Raw genomic sequence first — 27,022 nt, forward strand, 5'->3', positions numbered from 1 at the left:
GCACCCACAGTTAGAGGTCATTTTCAAGTTTTGTGTAATGGTAGATGCACCACGTCATCACAATAACACCATAACGTTTTTCAGAATCACACACTGCATGAATAAATCTTGAATTCAGATTTTTACCAAAGATTTCAGCCAATTCCCTTCAATCATGTAGGTAAAGATAATAAAACACACTACACTGTTTTATTATGTCATGGTCATAGGTCAAAGGTCAGGTTCACAAGAATTGGGAAAAAACTTTTGTTTCCACTGGATCAACTCCAAACACAAAATAACTTTTTGTTTTAATGCTTTACAACATTATTATTTCAGAACATTATGTGGCTTCACAATAACACAAACATTCATATACTACACCAGATTTACATATTACCGGTGTTGACATCAGCACAAATAACCAATGAAAACATGCAGAATTCCACAAAGCAGGCTGATGGCAGCATGTTAAGAACATCATAAAACACGTTTCATGAAGTTTCATGAAGTTTCAGTGTAGCCCCTGCCCTTCAGTGGGAGTTGCTTTCTGAGCTAGTGTAGGTGTGTTTTAATTATAAAAGATACTTAACCCAGATTCAGAAAATTACTGTGTGATAATATATTAATAACAGTATTATTAATGTGTAAGAAGTAAAATATGGCTTACTGTAACCTGAGGTGTAAGAATGAAAGCTTAAAACGGCTGTTGTGTGCGCATGCGCTGACTCCAGGTCCAGATCCAGCTGTCCGGGCTTTGGCTGCATTGTACTCAACAGCCATTTAGCCCCGCGGTGCTGTTTGTCTGTCTGCCGCTGTCTGTGCTTCTGTTAGTGGGAATATCGCCGACGTGGGAACTCTGGGAATATCACAGTGCTTCACGGAATGCCTGGAACTAGCTGTCCCCCCGGCCAGCGCGGAGAAGCGCCCGTTAAACGTCGCCGTTCGCAGCCGCTCTCCGCTTTTCTCCGGGATGTGACCGTGTGATGGCTGCGGTCCAGTGAGCTGGGAGCACGTTGACTGGTCCGCCTGTTTGCCCAGCAGCTTTCGGAGCTTGTCCTCATCGTTTCACCGGGATTTATCGCAACCTATGGAGTGTACATGAATATTGGTCGGACAGGGATTCCAATCGGGGTAAGTGGGGGCCTCGGAGGGGCACCCTGTCTGGGTTTTGGATCCACTTCTTTAAAACGCGGGATAGCCTGCTAGCTATCCTGGGGGTTAGCTCAGGAGGCTAACTGCCGTCTTTGTCTGGAGAGACCGGGAAGCATGCGTCCATCATCGGACACGTCCTCGCCTGACCCTCGCCTTTACCCAGCAGCAAAAATTAAAACCTCCGTATTAAGCCAGACATATTTGCGGATATATTTAACGGTTTGCGTCGCGGTCACGGGGTAAACTGTTCGCGGTGAGCTGCCTGTGATGCACAGAGCTTTTGAAGCATCGCTGTGATGTTTTTGAGCTTCTGCAGTATTTCATTATCTCCTGATGAGTGATTTAGATCAGAGCTCTGGTGTCCTGTCAGACACTGTAGCCTGCTGCTTAATAAAAGCTGCCCCGTCAATGAGAAAACACCACCCGACGAGAGGTGGTGTTCAACGGTTGTCCGATAATGGATCGCGGGGAGGCTGAAAGCGCCGCATCGGTAATTGTGTCCACCAGGCGACCAATAGGACGTCAGGTTACCCGTTACACGCACTGAGTGTGTCCTGCGTGCTGTCGGTGTGGCTGGGTCCAGCTTCAGTGGCTGCTGTGAGGGCTGCGGACCGTCATGATTGTTTTAAAGTTCAGCAGAGAAGGCTAAATTCTACCTGGCTGGGCTGAAAGTAGCCTGCGTCCGATAATGGATCTCGCTAGCATTGCAGCGGGCCACGGTGGGCCTCGGATTAGCTAGTTAAGCTGTGCTCGGTACCTGCGTGTTAATCGGTGCTGGAGGTGAAGCCCTGATGCCCCAGAGTGTGGCTGGTGACAGTTTCAGGGCTTTAAAGCCGCTGTGGGGCGGTGTTAGCTTTGTGCTAGCATGCAGCGAACTGAGCTCCCGATAAACCCAGCTAACATGAGCTAGCACCAGTTAGCTCAGGTGGCTCCGGGTTTAGTTCTAGCACGCATATCCTTCTTTTACCCAGCTTCACACACCCAGAACCGTACGACTTGCTGCCCCAAAGACACACACATGCAAATGTGCAGGAGGTCCTAGCGAAGGCGATGTTTGAAAGCTAGCCACATGATGTAAATACCCCCTCAGATGGATTTCCTGGATCTGCTTTGTTTGTCACTGTGATGCACAGTTCCTAGAAAAGTTGTAGTTGGCATGAGTGAATTAAACCTCCAGCTGCAGCACGATAAATGTCACATTATTGTGGCTGTGTAACATTAGACGGTGACTGCAGGCCTATAAATGTACTGTATGTGGGCTAACCTGCTGGACTGAACTCACTGTAGTGCTCTAATCTCGCTCTGAAGCAACACCTGCATTTGTGGAGACACACAAAAGGGCACAGCAGGCATTGCATCGTTATCTTTGTAGTAAGTACACTGACACTAATGGGAGGTGTGTTAATCTGATGGGGAAATCAATAGATTAGGAGGTCGTGGCTTCTAATCTATTGATGTGTGTTCACAGGCGTGAATTCGCCACCTTTGTTTTTGTGTCCTTAACACGAGTTTAACATGTGCTGATTCCTGTCCGTGTCCATGAAAGGAGCAACTTCCAAAAGTGTGAATCTGGAATTTATTCAACTCGTGGTGACTTTGGTTTAAAATTTAAAACACAGTCCGTACTGAGAAATTGTTCTCTGGGATTTCTGAAGGTCTTGCAAAGTTCTTCTTTGGACATTAGCTGCTTTTTCACTTCACTCTTTTTAAATCCAGTCCTTGTACCTGACCATTTTCAGAGTCGTGCTTTTTTGTTGTTATTGTGTTTTTGTTTTTTTGAGCGTTTCTACTCTGAATCATTCAAGCATAAAAGGGCTGGAAGGGTGAATCAGTGTTTTGTGTGTGTGTGTGTGTGTGTGTGTGTGTGTGTGTGTGTGTGAATAAGATGCCTGAGCAAAGATAACTCAGATGTTTTAAGTTACAAATTAAAGGTCTTTGTTATGACGAAGATACCAGTTTGTCATATAATGGCATTTATGAAAACTTTGCACATCTCAGCGTGGTGTGCGGTGTTTCCTTAGGAATCGTAAATGGACTGATTCTTGTAGAGCACTTTTCTACTCTCCTGGAGTTATTCAAAGCGCTCGATACAACATGTCACATTCTCCCAGTCACACCCATTCTCACAAGAACTTTCTCTATACTTAGTGCTGTCTAACTACACACACACACACACACACACACACACACACACACACACACACACACACACACACACACACACATTCATACTCCGATGGATGCATCAGACACAACTTGGGGTCAGTATCTTGCCCAAGGATACTTGACATGCAGACTGGAGGAGCCGAGGATTGAACCACCAACCTTCCGATCAGTAGGTGATCAGAAGGTTGAGCTACAGCCACCGCTGTGAATGAATGTGAGAAAACTGGATAAGTGGAAGCAAAAAAACGTTTTTTAAAAACTCTTGTTCTTAAGAAAGAGGGGCAGATCCAGCAAAGACCTGGTGCAGGCCCTGAGAGGTGCATCTGGACCTTCAGCTGATCATCTACTGCTCACTGAAGCTTCATCAGAAATGGTCTCAGTAGCAGGACGGCTCTCAGGAAGCCATTCTTAAAGAAGTAAAGCAGGAGGCAAGGCTGAGGTACGAAAGTTACACAAGAACTGGACTGAAAATGGGTCTGATGGAGCGAAAGATACAAATCATGGTCCGTATGTACGGAGGTGGTCAGGAGAGAGGTCCGACAGTGAGCCTGCAGCCGTGTGTGAAACACGGTGGAGGCTCTGTCGTGGTTCGGCCTGCTGTTCAGCCGGTGCCGTTTGTGACCGTAGAAAAGTACCGTCAGAGTTTGATCCACCCCGCAGTAACATCTGGGAACATCTGATCAGCAGCTGCTTCATTTTCAGCACGATAATGATCCCAGACACACTGCCAGTGCAGCGAAAGCACACCTGGACAAAACACACACAGTGGAAGTCCATGGTGGTTAGGCAGGCATCTTCCATTACTAGGTTTACCCTGGGGCTTCCTCATGCCCAGCTGGAATGCCTTACCCCGGAGTTGAGAGCCTCAACTGGCTCCCATCAATATGGAGGAGTAGCAGCTGCTTGAGAATAACCAAACTCCTCACCCTATGCTAACACGTTGGAGGAAGCTGATTTCCACTGCTTGCATCCGAGGTCTCGTTTTGCTTTTTGAAATGACTAGCATGGCCAGTGCTGACTAGTGATAATAGTGACAACTAGCAAACTAGTCCCACACATTTGATTAGTTCAAAATCAAACCAACTTTTTCTCGATGCAAAGTCTAAAAAAGATGCCCTCTCTCTCTCTCTCTGTACTTCAAGAACAGTTCCCGTCTAAAAATCTGTTTTCTTCATTATTCGCTCGTTGTTTACAGGCTGTCGGCGGCTGTTTTTATCCCTTTTACTCACTTCTGAAAAGAAAACCTAATTTCTGCCGTTCAACAGGCTTCTGAACAAATGTAAACTTTTTAAAATTAAGCAAAATGCAAAACGCTGTGTCTCTAATAAAACCGCTGTAACTTCAGAGGTAATGTTCATGTGTTGATTAATGGTTTTCTTTCGTTTTTCATGTACTGCAGAATACTTTTATAAAATCCCAGAACAGGAAAATCTCCTTCATGTTTTTCTGTGTTTTATCTTCAGCTGCTTTGACACAAAGGCCTCACTGTGACGCTCACATCTTTGATAAAGTCTGGAAAGTGTCAGCTTCCTTTTTATAGATACAAAAATATATAAATGTACTGATCTGAATTATAATATTTCTGACTGTCTGAGGAAAAATTTCCCAGATTTAAATCGAATCGAATTGAATCAAATCGTGGATCGAATCGATTCTAGAAATGAGTGACGATACCCAGCCCTAGCACCCTATGCATATAAATATCCTGCAAAAATGTCTATGCCTATGCCCTATTGGAAACCCCCATTGAATTCATTGTCGAGGCAAATTAAATAATATCTTATTTAAAGCATTAAATTGTATATATGTACTACAATAACGGTTGTTTTGCAAGTTTTTCCTGGTTAAAAGTGAGATTTCAGTGTGCGATGATGCACAGCTGGCCCACAGCGAGTGGCTTTTCCCACTGTGTTTGTTCACAGCCAAAGTCCTGATTTATACAAAATCACCGTTGACGTAAGTCAAAGCCGTCAGGTAGAAATTTGTAAGCCGTGTGTGGCTAAAGTTATCTAGGGAGAAAAACCCTTAGACCACAGCATGAAAGTGGGAGTTTTATTGTTTTTTCAGTGTGTATTTAACATGCAGACCTATTCTAGTAACCCCTGTCCTCATTGGTTATCTCGAGCAGGGCAGTTACTGCTCTGTTGCTACTCTCAGACCTGATAAGCTGATGCTTCACAGTAAACAAGGACCCAAAACATGCTGAGAAAGCAACCAAAGAGCAGCCCAAGAGAAAGAAGGGCAGTAGTGTTAAATGTCTGAGTCGATCAGCGGACTTCAGGCCGGCTCGGCATCCAAACAGAAGACGCCACCGTGGACAGAAAGACCCAGAAACGGGCAGCAGCTGAGGCGCCTGCAGTACAGGTCTGTCTCTCAGGGAGGAAGCATGTCGAGTATGAAGTGTATTTTCTCACTGAAGCCACTTTTCGCTGTAATGTTTGAACACGTTAACGGTTAAACAGGATGCGGGTGTTTCCACTTCTGGCTCTGACAGTTGCATGACAGAGCTCTGCAGGTGAACCGTTCTGTGTTTAGTTTGTTTTCTGGCGGTTGTCGCATCAGGCCCAGGAGGCGCTGCTGCTCACTTCACCCTCATCACCTGAACTGTGACTAAACCGATGAAGGTTTGCACGTGTGGTTCAGAGATGTCTGATTCTTCAAAGTAAGTAAGGAGGAGTCACAAACCCGTCCTGAGTCTAATCTTAGAGACAGTTTGGGTGCATGAAACGTGGTCGTCCGTGTGCAGCATGTCAACAAACAGCCAAACAGAGTCAGCCTTCCAAACTGTCCACAGAAAACAACACAGACACTGAGTAAATAACTGGAAAGCAGGTGGAAAATTGTTGGAAACTACAAGGAAAATTATGAAAGGAACAATAATCAATGACTAATCTAAAAGGACTGGAAACTGTTCAAAATGAGAGGAAATTATGAGAGAAACACAGCAAATGACTCATTAACATCAGAAAGGGAAATGTGAAAAATGATTAATGGACAGAGTTGGAACAAACTGCTGTAAAGCATGGAAACGACGACACGTGAAATTATTAGAAAGAACAAGAAAAATGTAAAAACAGCAGGAGCTGCTGCGGCTCGCCACGGCGCCGCTGTATTAGGACCCATAATGTCAATCGGTAGAAATGAGGCGTGGACAGCAACAGGGCTGGAACCGCGTGGGCTGACCTCTGACCTGTACCGGTGCGCTCACCCTCACGGTCTCGTGTTGGGGATGTTTTGTTTAGCTTGAGGTTGAACCTTTGGCCTCGAGGTGTTTTTAACCACATGGTGTCGTCACGCTGCTCAAAGATGTTTAAGAGCTTCTGTTCCTCAGTTTGAATTTCAGGATTTTGAGTGAACTCTGTCTGTGGCTTCATCTGTCAGTATAAGGTGGATTGTCCCTCACAGGAGCACTTTGTGTTATCGTCATCATCAGTGTCCTCAGCACTGTGTGTCTGCTGTAAGCACCTCAGTGTCTGACCTGTTTTCACTGGCTGTAAATCCCTTTGCTCCACTGCAGCCACGGTTGGGTGTTTGCACCGTGTCTTCACATGAACCGGCTGTTAGCTGCATGGGAGTTTTTCTTCTGTTTATAGCGTCTTCAGACTGCCAGACAGTGTTGCCAACTTAGCGACTTTGTCGCTATATTTAGCGAGTTTTCAGACCCCCTTACTGACTTTTTTTTCTAAAAAAGCGACTAGCGACAAATCTGGCGACTTTTTCTGGTGTTATTGGAGACTTATTTATGACGACTTTTTGACGTGAAAACGCGGATCGCTCATACTCTCAACAGGCAGCGGTGCTGCCGTGGGCACCTCGCCCGTGCCAAAGCGCTCACAGGCGGAGGACAGTCCTCCCCCAGCTGCAGGAGACGTTCACACCTGTGCGCCCAAACTGCAAACCGCGCATGAGCGAAGCCGCTGCTCCGCACTGACTGTAACGCAGTCAGTTCTTCCTTTACTGTTATGCTGTTTTGTGGATCACAAGGTTTAAAACTACTTATAAACACAGACACACAAAGTAACTCCACCAGAGCGCCAATTTCGGGTCACTTTTGCCGGTCCAAGCCCGGGTAAACAAGCAGGGTTGGAATTGTGACATAAAAAAAAACAATAATTACTAAAAGAAATTTAATTTGTAGTTCTAAATAAACTCTAAATGCATTTAGGACGTTTTTTACTCACTTTGTCTCTTCCACGATGTTATTTCTCTCTCCAACAGTGTAGGTTACAATTACATTAGCATGACCAATTATGCAAATTAGGCGATGACGTCATTTGGCGACTTTTAGGACCGCCAATAGCGATTTTCCTTACTGAGGAGTTGGCAACACTGCTGCCAGACATTTTTGTTTCTTAAATGCAGAGGAGAGGATAATAAACAGCTGAAGCACTTGTAGATAAATGACGCCTGAATCCTGCTTTAATGGCCGTGTAATCATTAATAATTGTGCAAGGAGGGTTTTATAAGAACATTTAAAGCTCGTAAAGTGGAAAATATCTGGACTAAACTGAGTATCGGGATTAATGTTGAATATGTTGTGACCGATGTCCTCATGGGTGCTGATATCAGTACCGATCAGAGTTGGCTTGTCTTTGTTTTTGGGGTCAAAACGTGCATTTATTTTATTTTTATAAGCCGAATGTAACTTGGCTTGAATAAATGAAACCTTAATTAAAAAATGTTTTACGTCAGTGACAGATTTTGTCGTTTTCTCTTACTGGACGATCAAACTTGGTGCTGTGTGGTGCAGCATTGATGCGACAGCATGTGAATGCAGAGGCAGAGTTACTGATACCAGTAACTATCTTATAAAGGCAGCTGTTGGCAGAGCACCGGGTCATGATTTATGAGCTGAATCCCCGTCAGTCTGAACACATATGAATGATCACTAAGTCAGTTTTACTTTGCACAATAATGAGTTCACACAATAAAGCACACTGTTCAGCTTTTTGTGTGCTTGTGAAAGTGTCTTGTTAGGACACTTGGATAGGGATGGGTATCGTTTAGGTTTTATCCGGTACCGGTGCCAAACCGGTACTTTTGAAACGGTGCCGGTGCTTAAACGGTGCTCGAACCGGTGCTTAAAGAATGGAGAACACAAACTTTGTCCAAAAATCTCTTATGTTTTTATTTTTAGCAGTCTCTTTTTTTTTTTTTCTGCAAAAATGGTAACCTAGTTAGCCTTTTCTGTTGATACAACATACCTCCTTTGGTTGGAACCGATGCTTAAACAATGGAAAACACAAACTTTGTCCTAAAACCTCTCATGTTTAGCTGTTTGTAAAAAGATAACAATGATGGCCTTTTCTGCAGCTATCCGGTTGTTCAGTGATGACACGACGAATCCTACTTCCGGGCCTAAAGTAGTCTGCGTTTAATATGGCTTTTGTGTTGTTAACATGTTTAATGTTTTGTATTTTCTTCTATTTGATCTCAAAAAGCTCCTAAAACAGTCAGTGATCACTGTTGACCTCCTTCGGCTTTTATTACCGCTAATCATTTATTTAAGCTCAGTTTTTAAAACCTTAGGATGTAACTACAGCCCAGCCCATGCAGCAGTATATGAATGACTAACCTCGTATTGTGGATGGATTATCTCAGTTGTTCTCCTGGCTGAAGTTTGGTCCTTTTACAGCATCCTGCCATGCGATTACATTTGTTCCTGACCACCGAGAACACTCACGGTAACTTTTATCGAGTGGAAAAAAAGTTAGCTTGTTTATATTATGCTAACATAGCTGTGTCGCTAGCGGTCACGTAGCACATCATTATATACCAGCTAGCCAAACTTCAGTAACCCTACAAACGTCACTGCTGTTTAGTTTTCTGTCTTCATTTATGCTGGAAGTGATAGCAGAGCTGTACGTTTGAATTTGTTTCCAAAACCCCGCAGTCAGGACATGCTATATTGTATTTAGATAGAAGCTAGCGAGCTAACTCCCTGCTAACTTCTAACTCCGTTAAATGTCATAAATTCTGTTTTCATGGATGCCTGGATGTTAAACTCAATTGTTACACCTGGTAGAGCAGAACGCTGATCATTTTATTAAAGATGAAAGACTTTAGACAGTTTTTCAACTCTCAGTAATGCCACAGTGATCGTTTGATATATGGACCTGCAGCGGAGTTTAGACCCAGACATGGCTAGTGACGTCAGACTGAACAATCGGATAGGGCATATATGGTATCACTCTATCAAACAAGAAGACAGCCGCATGTAGCTACGACGGTGTTTGCTAGTTCACCTTACATGCATTAATGTAATAACGTGGTTAGCCTACTCAACGTAAATTACACACGAACAACATTAAGCTACTCACGCAGAGAAGAACGGCTGCTGCTGCATCATCATCCTCATCATTTCTGCTACACTGGCAGGGCTAGGGGCCAGGACTCTCCTCTTCATGTTTTTGGGGGATGTTGCTAACTCCGGGTCGATAACAGGCACCACACCCGCAGTAGATGTGCTCGGTGTGAGGTCTCGCAGCAAGCTATCATACGGCGCATTTCTCGGCCTTTGCACAGTATCAGCTTAAAGCACTTGTTGCTGCTGAGTTTGCATCTTTTGCTGTGAAGTACAGCCAGACTTTGACCGCTTCGCCTTGGGCATTTTTAATCTGTAGCTCTGCTCTAAAAGAACGTACGTGCCTGGGCCCGCCTACTACGCTTGGAAACGTAAAATGATTGGCTAGAATCCAAAGTGTGTGACATCTCGGGGAAAAAAAGCACCAAAATAAAGCACCGAAATGTGCGCTGCTTTTCGGTCTGGTTACTACCGTTTATGTCAGAACCTACCCATCCCTACACCTGGAGTGTGAATGTCCATGCTCACCTCTGTTCAGTATGTCTTCAGTGGAGACTAGAGCAGGGCGATATGGCCAAAAATATTTGTCACGATATATATTTGAACATTTTTGATAACGATATAACTGACGATATAATTGATGCGAGACAGCATACAACTCCACAACTTCACTAGCACAAAAGAAAAAACCTTCCATTTATTTTCACTTAAACAAGAAGCTGGTTTTTATGTACATTAAAGCTTTATAAAAATGTAACAGTGCAAATGCAAATTCCTTGCTGAAAGTTTAACCAAAAAACATTTCCAGTAGAAATGGGCTGACATATCCTGAGCATAACCATGTATAATATCCACTGAAGTTAAAAAGAGGTGCTTTGCAGCATTAAACTGCAGTGTGCCAAATAAAAAAGTCAAATACGTATTTTTTGGACCATAAGGTGCACGGGAATATAAGACACATTAAGCAAAACAAAGCAGTCAGATATATCTGCTGTTTAGTTTCCTGTCTTCATTCATGTTGGAAGTGATAGCAGAGCTGTACGTTTGAATGTTTTCAGAAATCTCTCAGTCAGAACATGCTATATCATGCTTAGGTAACTAGCAAAACTAGCGAGCTAACTTCTGCTAACTTCCTGCTAACTTCTAACTCGTTAAGTGTAATAAATTCTGTTTTCATGGATGCCTGGATGTTAAACTTCATAGTTACACCTGATAAAGCAGCAACGCTGATCATTTTATTAAAGATGGAAGAATTTAGACCGTTTTTAACTCTCAGTGTTCGTTTGACTTTGGGACCTGAATAGGACGGCGTTTTGGACCCAGATTACTCCGCGAAGCTCCTCACTACGGCAGCCGTAATGCTCTGACAATCCATCAAGCAGTGCAGCTTACCAAAGCTGTACTAAAACATTTTAACAGATTTCTGCCCAAATCGGTTAGAGTTTCAATTTTTGAGAAAATTAGAGGATTTTAAGCCTTATAGTGTGGAAAATACGTTATACAGAAGAAAAGAATATATCGTGATATATATCATTACCACTTATGCTTCAAATTATATCACGATATGGATTTTAGGCCATATCGCCCAGCCCTAGTTTTACCTTTAAATCACAGATAGATGCAAAGTATGCCGGCCGATGTGGGGGCAACGCTAGCTTTCCCAGCCTCGTCTTCCTCCTCCCGCAGTGCTTCACAGAGGATGCCCGGCAGCCTGTTAATCACCACGGCGTGGATTCAGCCTGTGTGGGACGTGTAGCGTAGAGAGCGACGCCCGGGCCAAGTTTCCGTCAGAACGGCGGGTTTGATTCTGTCCTGCTGCTGGGGAAAAGCCCGGCTGGCGGAGCTCTGTGCCGGAGCCAGAGCTTCTCAGGGTGGATTTCCACAGAAACAGGCTCCTCTTTCTCTCCAGCTGCTGGAGGTCTCGCCACCTGGCCGCCTTTAATTAAGTGTGGCATTGGAGGCAGTTGAGCAGAAAGTCTGATCTGAGAGGAGCCCCGCGGTATGAATGCCAGCAGCTAATCCACTCAGTCATTTTTGCACAGGCAGATTAGGAGTCTGTGCGAAAAATGGTGTTTGCTGCCTTTGGAGGTGCAGTGTGGGTAACGTCACAGCTTTTTAATGTGTAGTTTGATTGTTTTTACTGATGAAAACAAAAAAAACAATCAGCCGTAGCAGGCGAACAGATGGTTTAGCCTTTTCAGGGTCTCTGTAGATCTGACAGGAACCTTTCTGTCTCCAGAAACGTCTTTCAGTTACTCCTGGGTGATTCCTCGCCATTCCCAGGCCTCCAGAGAGCCCCACGCCCAGCCAGGACCCCCGATAGGCCTCCAAAGCAGGGCTTTCCTAGCTTTATTAATCAGGTTTACACTCAAACAAACGAGAGAACACGTCAGAAATGAGAGGGTAGTTAAGTAACAATGAGCTGAGAATGACAGCCCAGTGAGCATCAAGGACAAACCCCAGAGGTCAGATATTTATTTATCCACAGGTCATCACGTGTAAAATATATTTCATTATATTCTGCTTTTGAGCCATGCTTCTGTTTGCTGCAGTGTGTTTTCATTTGCTCTCCTTACACAAACTCGCTGAACCACTTGTCGAGGTGGGAGTCATCCCACATCCCCACGATGTTATCGCAGTACTTCAGTCACGATGTGACATTGTTAACATAATGTAAAATGTTAGAATGGTGAATGTTGCATTAACATATGTTGAGATTTATCACTTTTTTCCAACATCAAGTTACGTCCTCAAAGCTAAACATGGTTAGCATCTGTTTTATTCCATAACAGAAGTTTATCTCGGTGGTTTTGGTTTTTTGTCGTCAGTCAGCGATTGGAAGAGGCCACGTTTGTGATACTACAGCAGTTAACTGCTGAATCAGTGAACATCACATGTCTCTTGTTGTCTACATGCACAGGAAGTCACATTTAACTCTTCCTGTTCTCCAGGAATACAACCGGGATACAACCAGCTGCCGAGCCGAGTCGCCTTGAGTTGTGCTCGGTGACAGAGCCTCGTGTCCGCACGCTGACCGTCTGTCTGCAGATGGTTCCCGTCTATCAGGCGACCTGTGCAATCCAAGTGAGTGTGATTCATCAACGATTCATCGAGTAATTCCAATTATTTGATTATAAAAAATTCTCTTTGCGTTTAAGCCGTTTTATTAAAACGAGCGTTTCTCCCACATCTGCTAAAAGCAGACCTGCAGTAGAAACGTTTTTATGAAACACTGAGAACACAACAGCAGCAGGGACGATGGCGCTGGCACAGTTTAACGTGGGGGCGGAGACTGTTTACACACCACGTACTGTCACGCTGCGTTGAGGCTGAGTGAAAGAAAACAGCAGCGCGGTGGCTGTGATCACCATTAAAACCTTTACTGTGGAAACGTGAAAGCTTGTAAGTTTAAGCTTGATGAAGGCTGACGGCAGGCTGCTATTTTACAGAGAGGCAAACAGGGGTGAGTCTAAAGGGGGGCGTGGGGTGCCCGGCTGCTGTAACAGCAGCATGAAAACTTCGCTAACGTCAGAAAGCCTGCCAAGAAGACGGTACAGGTCTGTTTTTATGCCGTAGTTTTGACTGCATATTCGTTTTATTTTATTTGACCTTTGACTCTACTTGACATTATTTATATATTTTTGCATTTAAGAAAATGTTTTTAATATGGTGCATAAATACATCCAAAGGTTTAGTAGTTGTTCTGACAGATAAAACGTGGTTTTGGGTGTTTATTATTGTTTATTAATAAGACAAAAGCATTTCTCTTCCAGTTAAGTGACGGGGTAATCGATGGCTGAATGTTTGTCCAACTGACACTCTGTTTCTGTTTTATAGTAATATGTGACATTTGCAAAATAATCACTTGGTAAAGGTTTGAACTGAGTCATGGATGGAGGAGCGTCTGATGGCTCAGCTTTTGGAGTTTGGCACCGGCCTCAGTCATGGTGTGTTCGGCTCGGTGTTGCTGGTGTGTTTTCTCAGAGCAGTTGAATCATTAGCAGCAGGATTATGTCTACAGCTCCTGTCTGTCCATCTGCCTCCTCGTCTCCTCGGTTAGTGTGCTTCGTAGCACTGCTGCCAGACGGGTTAAAGGTTAACCAGTGTGTACAGTAGAGTCACAGAAGTATGAATCCCAGGAGTTTCTCTAAATGCTGCGGTTAGATTTTGAACTAAATGTGAGCTCCGTTCTGTACGGCCGTCCACAAAAACCTCAGACACATCCATCACTCTGGTTTTTGTTGGGTTCTTATCCTCGTGGATGAGTTTTGAATCAGATCTTTGTGAACTTGTGGAAATCCCAGTCAGGCCTTAATCTGGATGAATTTCACAACGACGTGTTTGTTTTGGTGTTTGGTGGGTGGAAACGCTGCTTTGAAGGGTGGATGTTTCTCTGTTGTGCTCTTGCAGGTGGGGGCAGGTGTGGCGATAATAAGACGAGATTTCCTGAATGCAGGTAGCAGTCACTGTGCCTGCAAAAGGAAGGTTTTATCACAGTGTTTATCAGGAGATACTGTGATGTTCATAGTATGTGGTGGTATTATTATTATTATTATTATTATTATTATTATTATTATTATTATTATTATTATTATTAGAATAAATAACATTTTAATGCCTTCATGGAAAATCTACTGTTGGGCCTTTTTACAAATAATTATTAAGAATAATGAAACACGCGTCACAGAGTCAGGACTGAATCTCATGCGGCTCTGAAACGAACTGCATTTGGACAATTTAGTGTGCAGGTAAAAACACCTGTGAGCAACAGGTGAGACATGCAGTTAAACTCAGAGCATCCTCAGGTGAAGCTCACCTGAGAGAAGCAAGGTGGAGCTCGTCTCGTTCCTCTTCATGATGCTGCACGATTTAAGCAGAAGCTGCTTAAACACTCTGGAGTTCACCTCTTTGCGTCTGTGTGGAGGCTGGTGGTGAGGAGGGGCTTTGATAATTGGACGCTTCATCTCAAGAATCATCTGCACGTTTTGAATGTTCAAATGTGGTTTTCTTTAAATTATTAATTTAAATGATCTGTAAGTTTGGAACACACTGATTTAAAAACAGAAGAGTTTCCATTAACAGTTTTTTGCCTGCAGCTGTTAATTTTTCCTCAATAACTGTATAATAAGATTAACCTTTGTAAAGACTGCTCGCCCTGCAGCATCCTGTAGGATCACTGCAGAAGCTGTTTAACGATCTTTAACCTTTAGAGGCTGCACGCAGGGCGACGGTGCGCAGGCTGCGGTGCAAAAACAAGGCGGAGCAGACCCACAGCTGTGAAGCTGTTTGTACAGTTTGTTTCTTGAACAATGGTGTAATTGGACAGGATGAGTATTAATCAGCAGGCTTCAGGAGTACCAGGGAAACAGTCCGCTCTGCTGGACTTATTTTCCTGGGTCGTCTGCAGTGTGCCGCCCTCCTTCCTCCTGCGGGAACGACTTCCTGTTTTCGTAAACGGCGCTGGGACTTGAATAAATCAGCTGCGGCAGCGGTACGGTATCGTGGGCGTTCACGTCACAGACATTTCAGTGAGCGCTTCAGCCCGCCTCCTCTCCACATATGGACTGATCAGACATACGCCTTAATTAGCCTCAGGGTGGAGTTGGTGGGGCTTTAGGATGTTAACATTGCACCGCCTCCTCCCCACATCTGCTCCCGCTGCTTTGCATTGTCAGAAGGTCAGGGGTCAACGAGCTCCTGTCCTGTGATCAGTGGCCTGAAGGAGGCTTTAGAGCAGGAGGTGTGCATGTTCTCCCTCAGCGCACCGTTATCCTGACGAGTAGTCGTCTTTGTGAAGTAACAGAACTGACAGCAAGCAGGAAGTCGCAGCCTGCAGTGGTGCTGAGATGCTCTGTGGACCAAAGATGAACCTGAGACTCCGATCCTGAATAAAACATTTCGTTTTAGTTCATGTTTTCAGCTACATCTCTTCCATGGATATTCTGAAAGTGATCAAACCATTAAGCTTAATTCTTGCACCTTTTTTCCCTCGTTGTGAATCGGGTGCACCTCCTTATTGTGTGATCTTGCTAAGCCAGGGCGTTGTCCTCGCTGTCACTCAGGGCCTTTGTTTCACAACCTCGTGATTCCCACCAACCAGCGAGCGTGCAGACGGGTTCAGGCTTTTTGTGCTGGTGTAAATCGCTGTGAAACCGCAGACAGACTTGACATCTGACGGTTTGGTTTACGACTGAATTTCTTCCTAACATGTGCCTTTGTTCCCCCGCCTGAACAGTAAAACTGGGATGAGCAACTCAAAATGTAAAGTTGTTCTCTTCCTGGCCTTCGATCATAGTCATCAAGTTAAAAATAACTTCTGAACTCTGTCTCAGGAGGCGGGGCTAAGCTAATCTAACCTGCTCTTTTCTGGTTTGTCTCACCTGTCCTTCCTGCAGGAGGCGATGCGGGGAGCCGGGTGGAGGCGTGGGGTCCGGCCCTGAGGAGGCGTCCTGCGGCTGGGAGGAGCGTGGCCCTCCTGCAGCCCTCCTGTGGCGCTCCGGGACGCTCCTACTAAGATGTCCCTCAGCAGCGGCCCTGCAGGCGGGAAAGGTGTGGACTCCAACGCGGTGGACACGTACGACAGCGGTGATGAGTGGGATATCGGTGTTGGCAATCTGATCATTGACCTGGACGCCGACTTAGAGAAGGACAAGCTAGAGATGTCGAGCAGCAAGGAGGGAGGGGGCATGGCGGCCCCTCCCAGCGCCGTGGCAGCTTTACCTGACAATATAAAGTTTGTTAGCCCTGCGTCCGCCACGGCGGGCAAAGAGAGCAAATCCAAATCCAAGCGCAGTAAAAACTCTAAGGAGAGCGTGAAGACGCCGCACTCAGACGGAGCTAAAAAAGAGGTTCAGGGCCGGGTCCCCGGGGACCTGCCGCCCCAGAACGCCAACTCTGCCCCGAGCAAGGGGACGGACAAGTCGAGTAAGCCCTCCCGCATCCTCCCTGTGGTGAAAAAGGACAAGGACGGGGTGTCTGGGAAAAGCAAGAAGGAGAAAATGGAGGCGGGAGCGGCGAACGCTGAGAAAGAGTCCTCGGTGCTGCCGTTAGGAGCACCTCGAGGCGGACCCTTTGAGGGCCAACAGGCCCCCGAGCTCGCTACGGCCGAGCAGCTCGGGAACACGCCGCTGGACTCAGCCAGGATAGGCCAGGTCGTGACGACGGAGCAGGAAGAGGTGGATGGGGGCGACTGCCGAAATCTGAAGAAAGCGATGGGTGGGGAAAAGGTAAGAGGAATAAAGCTGATGCCTGAACAAATGAAAATAATCGTGTCTCCTTGTTGTTGATGGAGCCCGCATGCTGCACACTGAACATGATGTATGTGAGCGTCGTTTTCGGCGTGCTCCTCGTGGTCAAAGGATCTAAATGTGCTCGCTTTTAGCTCTGAACAAAGAACCAAAGCAAACCAAGCGCTCGTCACTGCCGACCCGGTCGGCCGTGGACAAGCTAAAAGTGGCTCCGTGTGAACCTGAGCTAAATTAAACTTGGTCTAATCTAACCCAGTTTCTGTTTTTAGATAATCCCACTGTTAAAGCTTCTGCACTAAGACCCGTGTCGTCATTAACAAAGGAGTCTTTGGACCTCTCTGTTCTACCACTGATCATTTCACTGCACTGGCAGGTGTGTTTTTCAGGGCTGATTTCAGGTAAACACACTTCTCCTTCACAGCTAGCTGGACTGTTCGTCAGAGGTTAAACCGACTCTTTTAAGAATAACTTCAGAAAGCTTCAGCTTTGGGGTTTGTGTGGTTCCTTAAAAAGCCTTAAATTCATCCATTTATTGGAGTTAGTGTGGGGAGTAAACTGAGCCTGCTAATTCAAGATTAAACTGCGATTAAAGGTTAAAGTTGCAGTGGATTGAAGTCCTGAGTGAGCTGTTAATTCAAGATTAGATTGTTTAAGTTTCAAAATAGAACAAACGAAACAGACTAAATTGTCAATTCCACTTAGAAACAAAATATTAATTCTAAAAATAAATCTTAGTTTGTTTTACAGAAGAACAGACAAAACTAACTTTTGTCAATATCAAAGAAACTGAGAACTAAAAGGAAATTCTCAATCTCTCCTTGTTGTATAGCTGAGCTTTTCAAACAGTTTTAACAGTTACTTTAGTCTGACAAAAGCCGAATGACGAATTAGCGCTTCCAGTCAGAGACTGAGGCTACGTCCACACGTACACGGGTATTTTTGAAAACGGAGATTTTCCGTTTTCGTTTTAAAAAATAATCCCGTCCACACATAAAGGCAGAAATGAAGGAAAACGCTGCTATGAACATGCCAAAGCAGCAGGTGGCGCTAGATTCCTAACCGTGCAGAAATGTTGGCCAATCAGAAGTCTAGAAGCCTCGGTGGGAAAAAGTAAACAAAGCTGGGGCATAGAAGCAGAACCGAGTCGTATGTGTGGAGGGACAGTAACTGTGTGTATATGTAAGCATTTAAACACTGCAGAGAGTAGAATTAACAGTATTGTAGAAATTCATTTCACCGAAACAATAACGTGGCGCACAGTGTGACGCATGCACCAGTTTATTGTATTTCCAGACTTGCTTTCGGCACAATTTACAGTGCACGCTACTCTGTTTTTTGTCAGACTTGAAATAGCCGAAATACCTTCACACTACGGAGCTTCTATGGCTCTTCCGTTCGACAATCTCTCCGGCATTGGAACCATCATCTGTTTTCTCTTCGGTCACGCTCGGTTGAGTTTTCTAGTCGGCACACTCATTTCCTCCATTACCCGCTGGCTGCTTCCCAAACAAACACACGTGCGGCTTGGCACTTGTGCTGTACGTAACAAGTCACGCAACGTGACGCTGCGGCTGTGATTGGTTCGGCTCTGCGCTACTGAATTTGGATTGGCTGACCTTTTTTTTTTTTTTTTTTTTTTTTTTTTTTTAGAGGACGAGCGGCGAGGTCTATCGCGATAGCTTAATTTCTCTATCGAGTAAAAGTTATATCGCCCAGCTCTACCATATACATTTGAAAATTTGTGATAACGATATAACTGACGATATAATTGACACAAGACAAAATACTTTACAACTCCACAACTTTATTAGTGCAAAAAAACACAAACATTCATCCATCTTCTTCCACTTTATCCGGGCCGGGTCGCGGGGGCAGCAGCCTAAGCAGAGAAGCCCACACCTCCCTCTCCCCAGCCACCTCCTCCAGCTTATCCGCAGGAACACCAAGGCGAGATATACAGGGAGTGCAGAATTATTAGGCAAGTTGTATTTTTGAGGAATAATGTTATTATTGAACAACAACCATGTTCTCAATGAACCCAAAAAACTCATTAATATCAAAGCTGAATGTTTTTGGAAGTAGTTTTTAGTTTGTTTTTAGTTTTAGCTATTTTAGGGGGATATCTGTGTGTGCAGGTGACTATTACTGTGCATAATTATTAGGCAACTTAACAAAAAACAAATATATACCCATTTCAATTACTTATTTTTACCAGTGAAACCAATATAACATCTCCACATTCACAAATATACATTTCTGACATTCAAAAACAAAACAAAAACAAATCAGCGACCAATATAGCCACCTTTCTTTGCAAGGACACTCAAAAGCCTGCCATCCATGGATTCTGTCAGTGTTTTGATCTGTTCACCATCAACATTGCGTGCAGCAGCAACCACAGCCTCCCAGACACTGTTCAGAGAGGTGTACTGTTTTCCCTCCTTGTAAATCTCACATTTGATGATGGACCACAGGTTCTCAATGGGGTTCAGATCAGGTGAACAAGGAGGCCATGTCATTAGTTTTTCTTCTTTTATACCCTTTCTTGCAGCCATGCTGTGGAGTACTTGGACGCGTGTGATGGAGCATTGTCCTGCATGAAAATCATGTTTTTCTTGAAGGATGCAGACTTCTTCCTGTACCACTGCTTGAAGAAGGTGTCTTCCAGAAACTGGCAGTAGGACTGGGAGTTGAGCTTGACTCCATCCTCAACCCGAAAAGGCCCCACAAGCTCATCTTTGATGATACCAGCCCAAACCAGTACTCCACCTCCACCTTGCTGGCGTCTGAGTGGGACTGGAGCTCTCTGCCCTTTACCAATCCAGCCACGGGCCCATCCATCTGGCCCATCAAGACTCACTCTCATTTCATCAGTCCATAAAACCTTAGAAAAACCAGTCTTGAGATATTTCTTGGCCCAGTCTTGACGTTTCAGCTTGTGTGTCTTGTTCAGTGGTGGTCGTCTTTCAGCCTTTCTTACCTTGGCCATGTCTCTGAGTATTGCACACCTTGTGCTTTTGGGCACTCCAGTGATGTTGCAGCTCTGAAATATGGCCAAACTGGTGGCAAGTGGCATCTTGGCAGCTGCACGCTTGACTTTTCTCAGTCCATGGGCAGTTATTTTGCGCCTTGGTTTTTCCACACGCTTCTTGCGACCCTGTTGACTATTTTGAATGAAACGCTTGATTGTTCGATGATCACGCTTCAGAAGCTTTGCAATTTTGAGACTGCTGCATCCCTCTGCAAGATATCTCACTATTTTTGACTTTTCTGAGCCTGTCAAGTCCTTCTTTTGACCCATTTTGCCAAAGGAAAGGACGTTGCCTAATAATTATGCACTCCCTGTAATCTCTCCAGCTTTTGGTCACTACCCACAGCTCGTGGCCATAGGTGAGGGTAGGGACGTAGATCGACCGATAAACTGAGAGCTTCGCTTTTACACTCAGCTCCCTCTTCACCACGACGGACCGGTGCAGCGGCTGCAGTGATGCGGACGCTTCACCAATCCGTCTGTCAACCTTCAGCTCCCTTCTCCCAAAAAAAACTCCATCAGTGTATTTTCACTTAAACAAGCAGCTGTTTTTTATGTGCATTAAAATTATATAAACATGTAACAGTGCAAATGCAATTCCTTGCTGGCAGTTTAACCAAAAGGCATTTCCAGTGGAAACTGGCCGACATCCTCAGCACAACCATGTAGAATGAATAACGACGGCCCGCTAGCATGCGCTACCAAAAATAGTGCTTTGTTGTGTATCTGACGGACGAAAGCTGAACCAGTTCCAGTGAAGCTGCAGCATTTTTACAAACCAGTTCTGGTTCATCTGTTTCACTCAACGATCCGCTTTCACTCTTCTCGTTCTGCGTCGCCGCCGTGCTTTGTCCGCCATGTGCGTATGAAAACAAAAGCACTGCACATGCGCGTTTTTACCCATATTCTATCGCCATGTTTCATTTTCTTATCGTTGCCCAACGTTACATCGGTGTTACCGTGAGCGGTATGATATGGCGCAGCACTAGTCCAGACCCTAAAGCCTGATTCCTGTTAAACTCAGTTTTATTTGTATGGCTCCAGATCACAACAGCAGACGTTTCAAGGCGGTTTATGCTGTCAGGTGACAATAAAACAGAGAAACCTTTGAGCAAACGCTCCTCGTCTTCACTCCTCAGGCTAGCGCTTTGTCAACCCACCGGCCAGCGGAGTGGCCCGAGGTTCTGTCGGGTCCCTCGTCAGCCCTCTGCCTCCGTCTGAGATCCAGAGAGAGGCTGATCTGCCTGTGGCCTTGAAAGGAATGTGGCTTGTAATAAATACTGCTCCGGCTGAATGAGGAGGAGCAAGGATGGTCTGTGGCCAATAGTGGAGGTGTAACCCCGCCCCCTGTCATTCTGTCTTTGAGAGCTAGTCTGAGGTTTTCCTGCTCCTCAGCGGTTTTCCCTGCATCCAGGCAGCAGCTCTCATTCTTAAAGAAGAGGACGGTGTGGACCGCCCTCATCGTCGGCTCTCAGCACTGTCAAATTTACCTGAAAACCAACGTGTATGTTCCAGGTGGGTCAAGGTGGGACTTTAAAACCATAATTAAAAACTGCTTCCTCTCAGATGGGGATGGCTCTGTGTTTTGGCAGAGAGACGAAGTAAGGCGTGAAGTTTAAATAGACATTTAACCTGCTGTCAGACAGGAAGTGGAGATGTTCTGCACCAGACTTCATTCACAGAAGCTGCAGTTTTACCTCAGAGAGAGACGGTAGATGTTTGAGTGCCGCCTTGATGGGCAGCCAAGGATTGAAGAAGGTCAAAGGTGCTGTTCCCGTCACGGGGAATAAATGATCTTTATTTCTTTAACGTGATAAGTGGTTCTCTTTGTTTTGGCACCAACTAAACATTAGGTTGGATTTCCTTCCAGCTCTCCTGTGGTTGCACTCACGTGTTTGATTTCTCTCTCGTCTTCTCTGTCCTCCGTCCAGATGGAGTCTCCAGTCTCCACCCCAGCTCCTCCCCCTCTCCACCTCCTCGGCTCCGTCCCCAGCAGCGGCGACATCTCGTCTCCCTGCGAGCAGATCATGGTCCGCACACGCTCGATCGCCGTGAACACCGTTGACGCGGCGCTGGCGACCGAGCCGGAGTGCCTGGGACCCTGTGAGCCGGGAACCAGCGTGAACCTGGAGGGCATCGTGTGGCAGGAGACGGAGGACGGTGAGAAAAGCGTTATCGCAGTAGATGGCTGCGTAGTTTTATTTTACGTGTGTTTATTTGAAGAACAAAATGAGCGCTCATCAGAGGCACTCGCACTACCCCGGCCTGAACATCGTTTCCCATTCTGCTGAAGAAGAGCCGTGCACACGAACAACGAACCAAACAAGAAGCGAGAGACTCTCGGTTTCTGCAGCAAACCTTTACGAGCTGCGACGGCGAGCGGACACCGCGCTGTCTTCCTGTCAATCCAAATTATTCCAAAAAGAAAGCTTTTCTGCACCTTCACGCCACAAAACTCCCGTTAGATTAGAGAAAAGGTGCTTCATTAATGCTCTGATGTTTCACTGACCTCTCACTGCTGCTGAGCCTCATGCAGCTGCAGTGGTACCAATAACTCAGCCACAAAAATGAAATGATTGGTCCGTCAGTACTTTTTCTTTGCCTTTGGCTGTTGCAGAGAAAAAAACCACCTTCTGATATACTGTAACAAACACATGCATCAGTTTTATCAGCTTGGGTTGAACGTTCATGACTCCACCCCTCTGAGCAGGTGTGATGTGCGTGCAGAGCTGCCGATGCTGAGCCAGTGTGGAGCTCTGTGAAAAGATCAGGTCCAGTTTATTGTCTGGATTACGGCCCTGCTGAACAGTCGTGCATCTCAGTTTTTATTCAGTGACGTCCTGTGAGCGTGTCTGCACGTCCTGTGGACGCCGAATGCAGAGTGGCGTGTAGCTGGAGGAAAACCTGTGTGGAGGTGATAGGCTCGGGCAGGAAGCTGTTCATTAGAAGTGCTCCTGTTAGTGGAAAGCTCTGCTGAAGTACTCAATCTCACTCTTTAATTAGCTCCACTGTCAGCCAATCACTGATGCGGTTCGACCTCAGAAACCCGCCGAGCGTGACGCTGGTATGAAAGCGTTCGACATCTGCGTCCCAGCCGGGGAGGAAAGTCGCATCTAGACGTCTGCTTCCTGCTGCACTCGCAGCTTCCGTGCTTTGATACAGTCACGTCAGCACATCGAAGAAAGGAGCTGTAAGTGTGGGGAGTTACTCTGAGGACTCATTTGTTAAAGTGGAGACCCCAGAGGGGAGGAGCTTAACTCCTATCCCTTCATCCTAATTGTGGGGTCAGAAAACTTTTGGCTTTTTCAAACCAACAAAAAATGATGTTTGTACTTCAATGTGAAGTCTTTTGTTTTGTTTTTTTGTTTGTTTGTTTTTTTAATAACTGCACTAGAGATGGACCGATCCGATATTACGTATCGGTATCGGCCCGATACTGACGTATATTACTGGATCGGATATCGGAGAGAAATAAAAAATGTAATCCGATCCATTAAATATCAAAAAAGCACCTCACAAAACTTGCAACACGGCGTAACTCGGCTCATAACCGTAGCACGTCGCAACAGTGTGGTCACGTGATCGAGAGGCTGTGGCGTGCCCTGTGGTCTGGTTGAGTATTTGTAGCCTCGCTACCAAACCAGCATTTCATCAACCAATATATGGAGCGACTGCCTCTTCTTGCTGCTGCTTCAATCATGAAACTGATCAATGATCAGCTGATCGGCTCTCTTCTTTGTTTTTGGCCCACTTTGCACCAGAAAGAGGAAACCAGCGGCTGAACAACAGCAGCACGTTTAAGCTTAAACTGTTGTTAGAATGTATTTAATATTACTTTCTACTTGAGGATCTTTTTCTACGTAGCTGACGGCTGTAACTGTGCAGGGGCGGATCTAGCAAAGTTTAGCCAGGGGGGCCGATAGGGCATGAACAGGGAAAAGGGGGCACAAAGACATACTTTTCTTTCTTATTCTCATTTAAACTGTCGAGCTTTTAATAAATAATTATCTGACACCCAAAGTTTTAATTTGATGTAAAATGTATAGAAGTCCATTACTGTATATAGTAACTGTTAAGTCTAATATACCCTAGTAAGCTATAGTACTTTTTCCTTTGGGAACCATCTGTGCAGTCTGCAATTTTGTTGAAGAAAGATGTTGAATCTATTTAATATTTCTTGAAAAATAATTGATTTCTGTGCATTTTTTTTCACACTGCATCAAATTAAGGTTGATTACGTCGATTAAGCATCATGAGGTGGAGCGTGAGGGGTGGTTCCCTATTTTTTTTTTTTTTTGCTGGGAGTTTGCAACCTTATTAGTTTGGTTGCCTAATATTTCTGCTAAGTACTCTTTAAAATACCAGAATAGGGAGGATGGAGCAGGTTTAAGTTTACTAGATTGATCAGTTTTGCTGAACTATGAAATATTTTGGGTGCAGTGCATTTTTTACATACAGTATAACAGAATAGCTTTAGTGTTGTTTATTTAAACTTGAGTATGAACTTATACAAAATGCAGCAAGATATATTAAAAAAAAACCAGTTTTATTGATTAAAGAAAACTGTATCAGATTCATATCAGTGTCGGCCGATATCCAAATTTATGATATAAATTTATGATAGTGCTAGCTAAAAACGTAATCTGCATCAGCTGACGAGGAACTGGCTCATAAAAGCACCTGAGGGTGTTACACATCACCAGCATTCATCCGCAGAGAGGCCTCCAGAGTAAGTCCGCAGCCCCAGCTTCTAATGAGCCAATCAGCTGCTTGGATGGTAAAACGGAAAGTCCAGAGCAGCCGAGAGAAGACGGCGACAGGCGCCGAGTGAAAAAGTGAAAGCAATGTGCAGGAAATCCCCCTGTAAGTTTGGCTGAAAGCCAAGGTAAATAAATATGTTTTAAGACGTGATTTAAAAACAGATAAGGAAGGTCCTGTCTAACATGTAAAGGCAACTCATTCCACAGTTTTGGTGCTGCCACAGTGTTGCACAGCAAACGCCCGATCCCCTCTGAGCTCACGATTAGTCCTGGGCTCGCTCAGGAGGAGCTGGTCTGCCCACCTGAGGGGCCGGGAGGGTATGTGTGGATGAAGAGCTCAGAGAGGTACAGAGGGGCAGCATTGGACAGACATTTAAAAACAAATAAAAGCAGCTTAAAATGATCCTAAAATGCACGGGCAGCCAATGAAGTGAATATAAAACTGGGTGATGTGCTCGCATCTACGAGTGCCAGTCAAAAGACGTGCAGCAGCATTCTGAGCTAGCTGCAGTCGAAGAACAGAAGATCGACTCACCCCAAAATGAAGAGAATCACAGTAACCCAGCCGAGCGGTTGCAAAGACACGGATTACTGTTTCAAAGTGCCAGCTGCCTCAGATGAAAGAAACTAGACCTTACAACCGACCCGATCTGGCTTTCAAGCTTAAGTTCAGGATTTCGGGGTTTGCAAAGCAACACACGGAACAGCAGCGGAGGAGGTCTGAACACCATTACTTCAGTGTTAGAATCATTAAAACAAAGAAAGTTTAGCGCCAACCACGACTTGACGTCCTCCAGACATGTTCGTAAGCGATTTACAGACGACCCATCTTTCTTTTTAAGAGGAATATGAATCTGGCAGTCATCTGCAGAACAGTGAAACGAGAGTCCGTGTCTCCTAAAAATTGAGCCCAAGGGAGGTAAATAAAGCGAAAGCAGGATAGGGCCCAGAACGGAACCCTGTGGTACTCCATGAGACAGCGGAGCACGGGAGGACTCCGTTTGTTAAGTAAGACCTGAACCATTTCAGAACCTGTTACACCGACACACTGCTCCAAACACGAGATTGAAATTTCATGGTCTACAGTGTCAAATGCAGCAGTTAAATCGAGTAAGATAAGAAGGACACTTTCACCAGAATCGCATGATAAAATATGTCATTAAAATTCTTAAAAGTGCTGATTCAGTGCTATGCATTGCTTTAAAACCAGACTGGAAAATCATCTGAACATTTTGTGCATTCAAAAACGGGATCAATTACATGCTACTTTTTCCAAGCGCAGCTTAGATATTAGATATCAACAGCGTTTGTATCTAGCCCAGGTTTCTTAAGAAGTGGTTGCACAATTGCATCTTTGAAATTCTTTGGAACCACACCTGAAGTAAGGCTGCTTTTTAAAATGGTTAAAATAGTTGAACCTGTGGTAGAAGAAACTTCTTTCAGAAAACGGGGAGGGATGGCATCGTAGGGCGAGCCTACAGGCTTTAGATGATCCACCACCTCCTGTAGCTGAGCAAGAGTAACCGACTCTGTTGAAAGACAGCCGAGCAAACTGGAGGATCAGAGGCGTCAGATGTGGGCAAAGTAATCCGCGCCCTAGCCGAGGCTACCTTCTTTATAAAGAAGTGCAGAAACTTTTCACACATTTCATGTGACGGCTCAAAACTGAGATCAGAAAGAGGGCTTAAACAATATATGTGGTTTCTGATAATTCACCATAATAATGTTTGCAAAGTGTTTCCGCTTTGCTTCTTTTAATGTAAGCTGATATAAGGCCCAGCGCTCTCTTTAATTTTGTAAAGCTGTAAGAAATTCAAAACTCAAGTTGAGTTTAACTGAGCCGAAACACAGTGCTGAAAGAACCTCCGTGCCGAGTAGCTAAAAATGTCTCGTGTTCATGGTTTGCCTGTGTGTTTTTCTGCAGGTATGCTGGTTGTGAACGTCACCTGGAGGAACAAGACGTACGTTGGAACTCTGCTGGACTGCACGCGGCACGACTGGGCGCCGCCGAGGTACAGAAACGACTCAGGCTCACGCCGTTCGGCCGAGATCTCGAGTATAAAACAAGCTCGTTCTTGCTACGCTCAGTCACCACCATGTAAACACGTAGACACGTGTCAGGGACAAACATACAGATGAGCCTGTAGTGAGACACGTGGTCGATACCTGCAGACGTAAACACAGGGAAAGGCTGTAGGTTTCATGCAGGTAAACAAAACAACTTATTATTGCTCATTAATAAGACAAACGTAAGTCTCATCCAATTACTCGATGGAGTAATCAATACTCGATTACTGATAATGGACAGCTGCGGCTCTGTGCGCTGTACGATGGTTTGTTTGAGTCGGCTGCGTGACACCTTTGGTTACCTTTGGTACAG

At 45.0% G+C, this 27,022-nt stretch overlaps 1 protein-coding gene across 3 annotated transcripts in view; it reads left to right on the forward strand.

Moving 5' to 3' along the window:
• The first annotated feature begins 703 nt into the window (after positions 1-703).
• The window catches only part of LOC146706773 (zinc finger protein 609-like), a 32,053-nt gene continuing 5,734 nt past the window's right edge, over positions 704-27,022 (forward strand). For 2 of the 3 annotated variants that reach the window (XM_085464989.1, XM_085464987.1), the window contains exons 1-5: positions 704-1,113; positions 12,556-12,688; positions 16,000-16,830; positions 21,814-22,042; positions 26,567-26,654. In XM_085464989.1, coding sequence (XP_085321115.1) covers positions 16,120-16,830; positions 21,814-22,042; positions 26,567-26,654 — 1,028 coding nt within the window. In that variant the 5' untranslated portion in view covers positions 704-1,113; positions 12,556-12,688; positions 16,000-16,119. The remainder of the gene's footprint in view (positions 1,114-12,555; positions 12,689-15,999; positions 16,831-21,813; positions 22,043-26,566; positions 26,655-27,022) is intronic. The other variant, XM_085464988.1, reaches the window with a different exon arrangement.

This window comes from Copadichromis virginalis, linkage group LG7, assembly GCF_057382275.1.
Source record: "Copadichromis virginalis isolate Kocher_CV1m ecotype Utaka linkage group LG7, C_Virginalis_male_GT1.1, whole genome shotgun sequence".
Classification (NCBI taxonomy): domain Eukaryota; kingdom Metazoa; phylum Chordata; class Actinopteri; order Cichliformes; family Cichlidae; genus Copadichromis; species Copadichromis virginalis.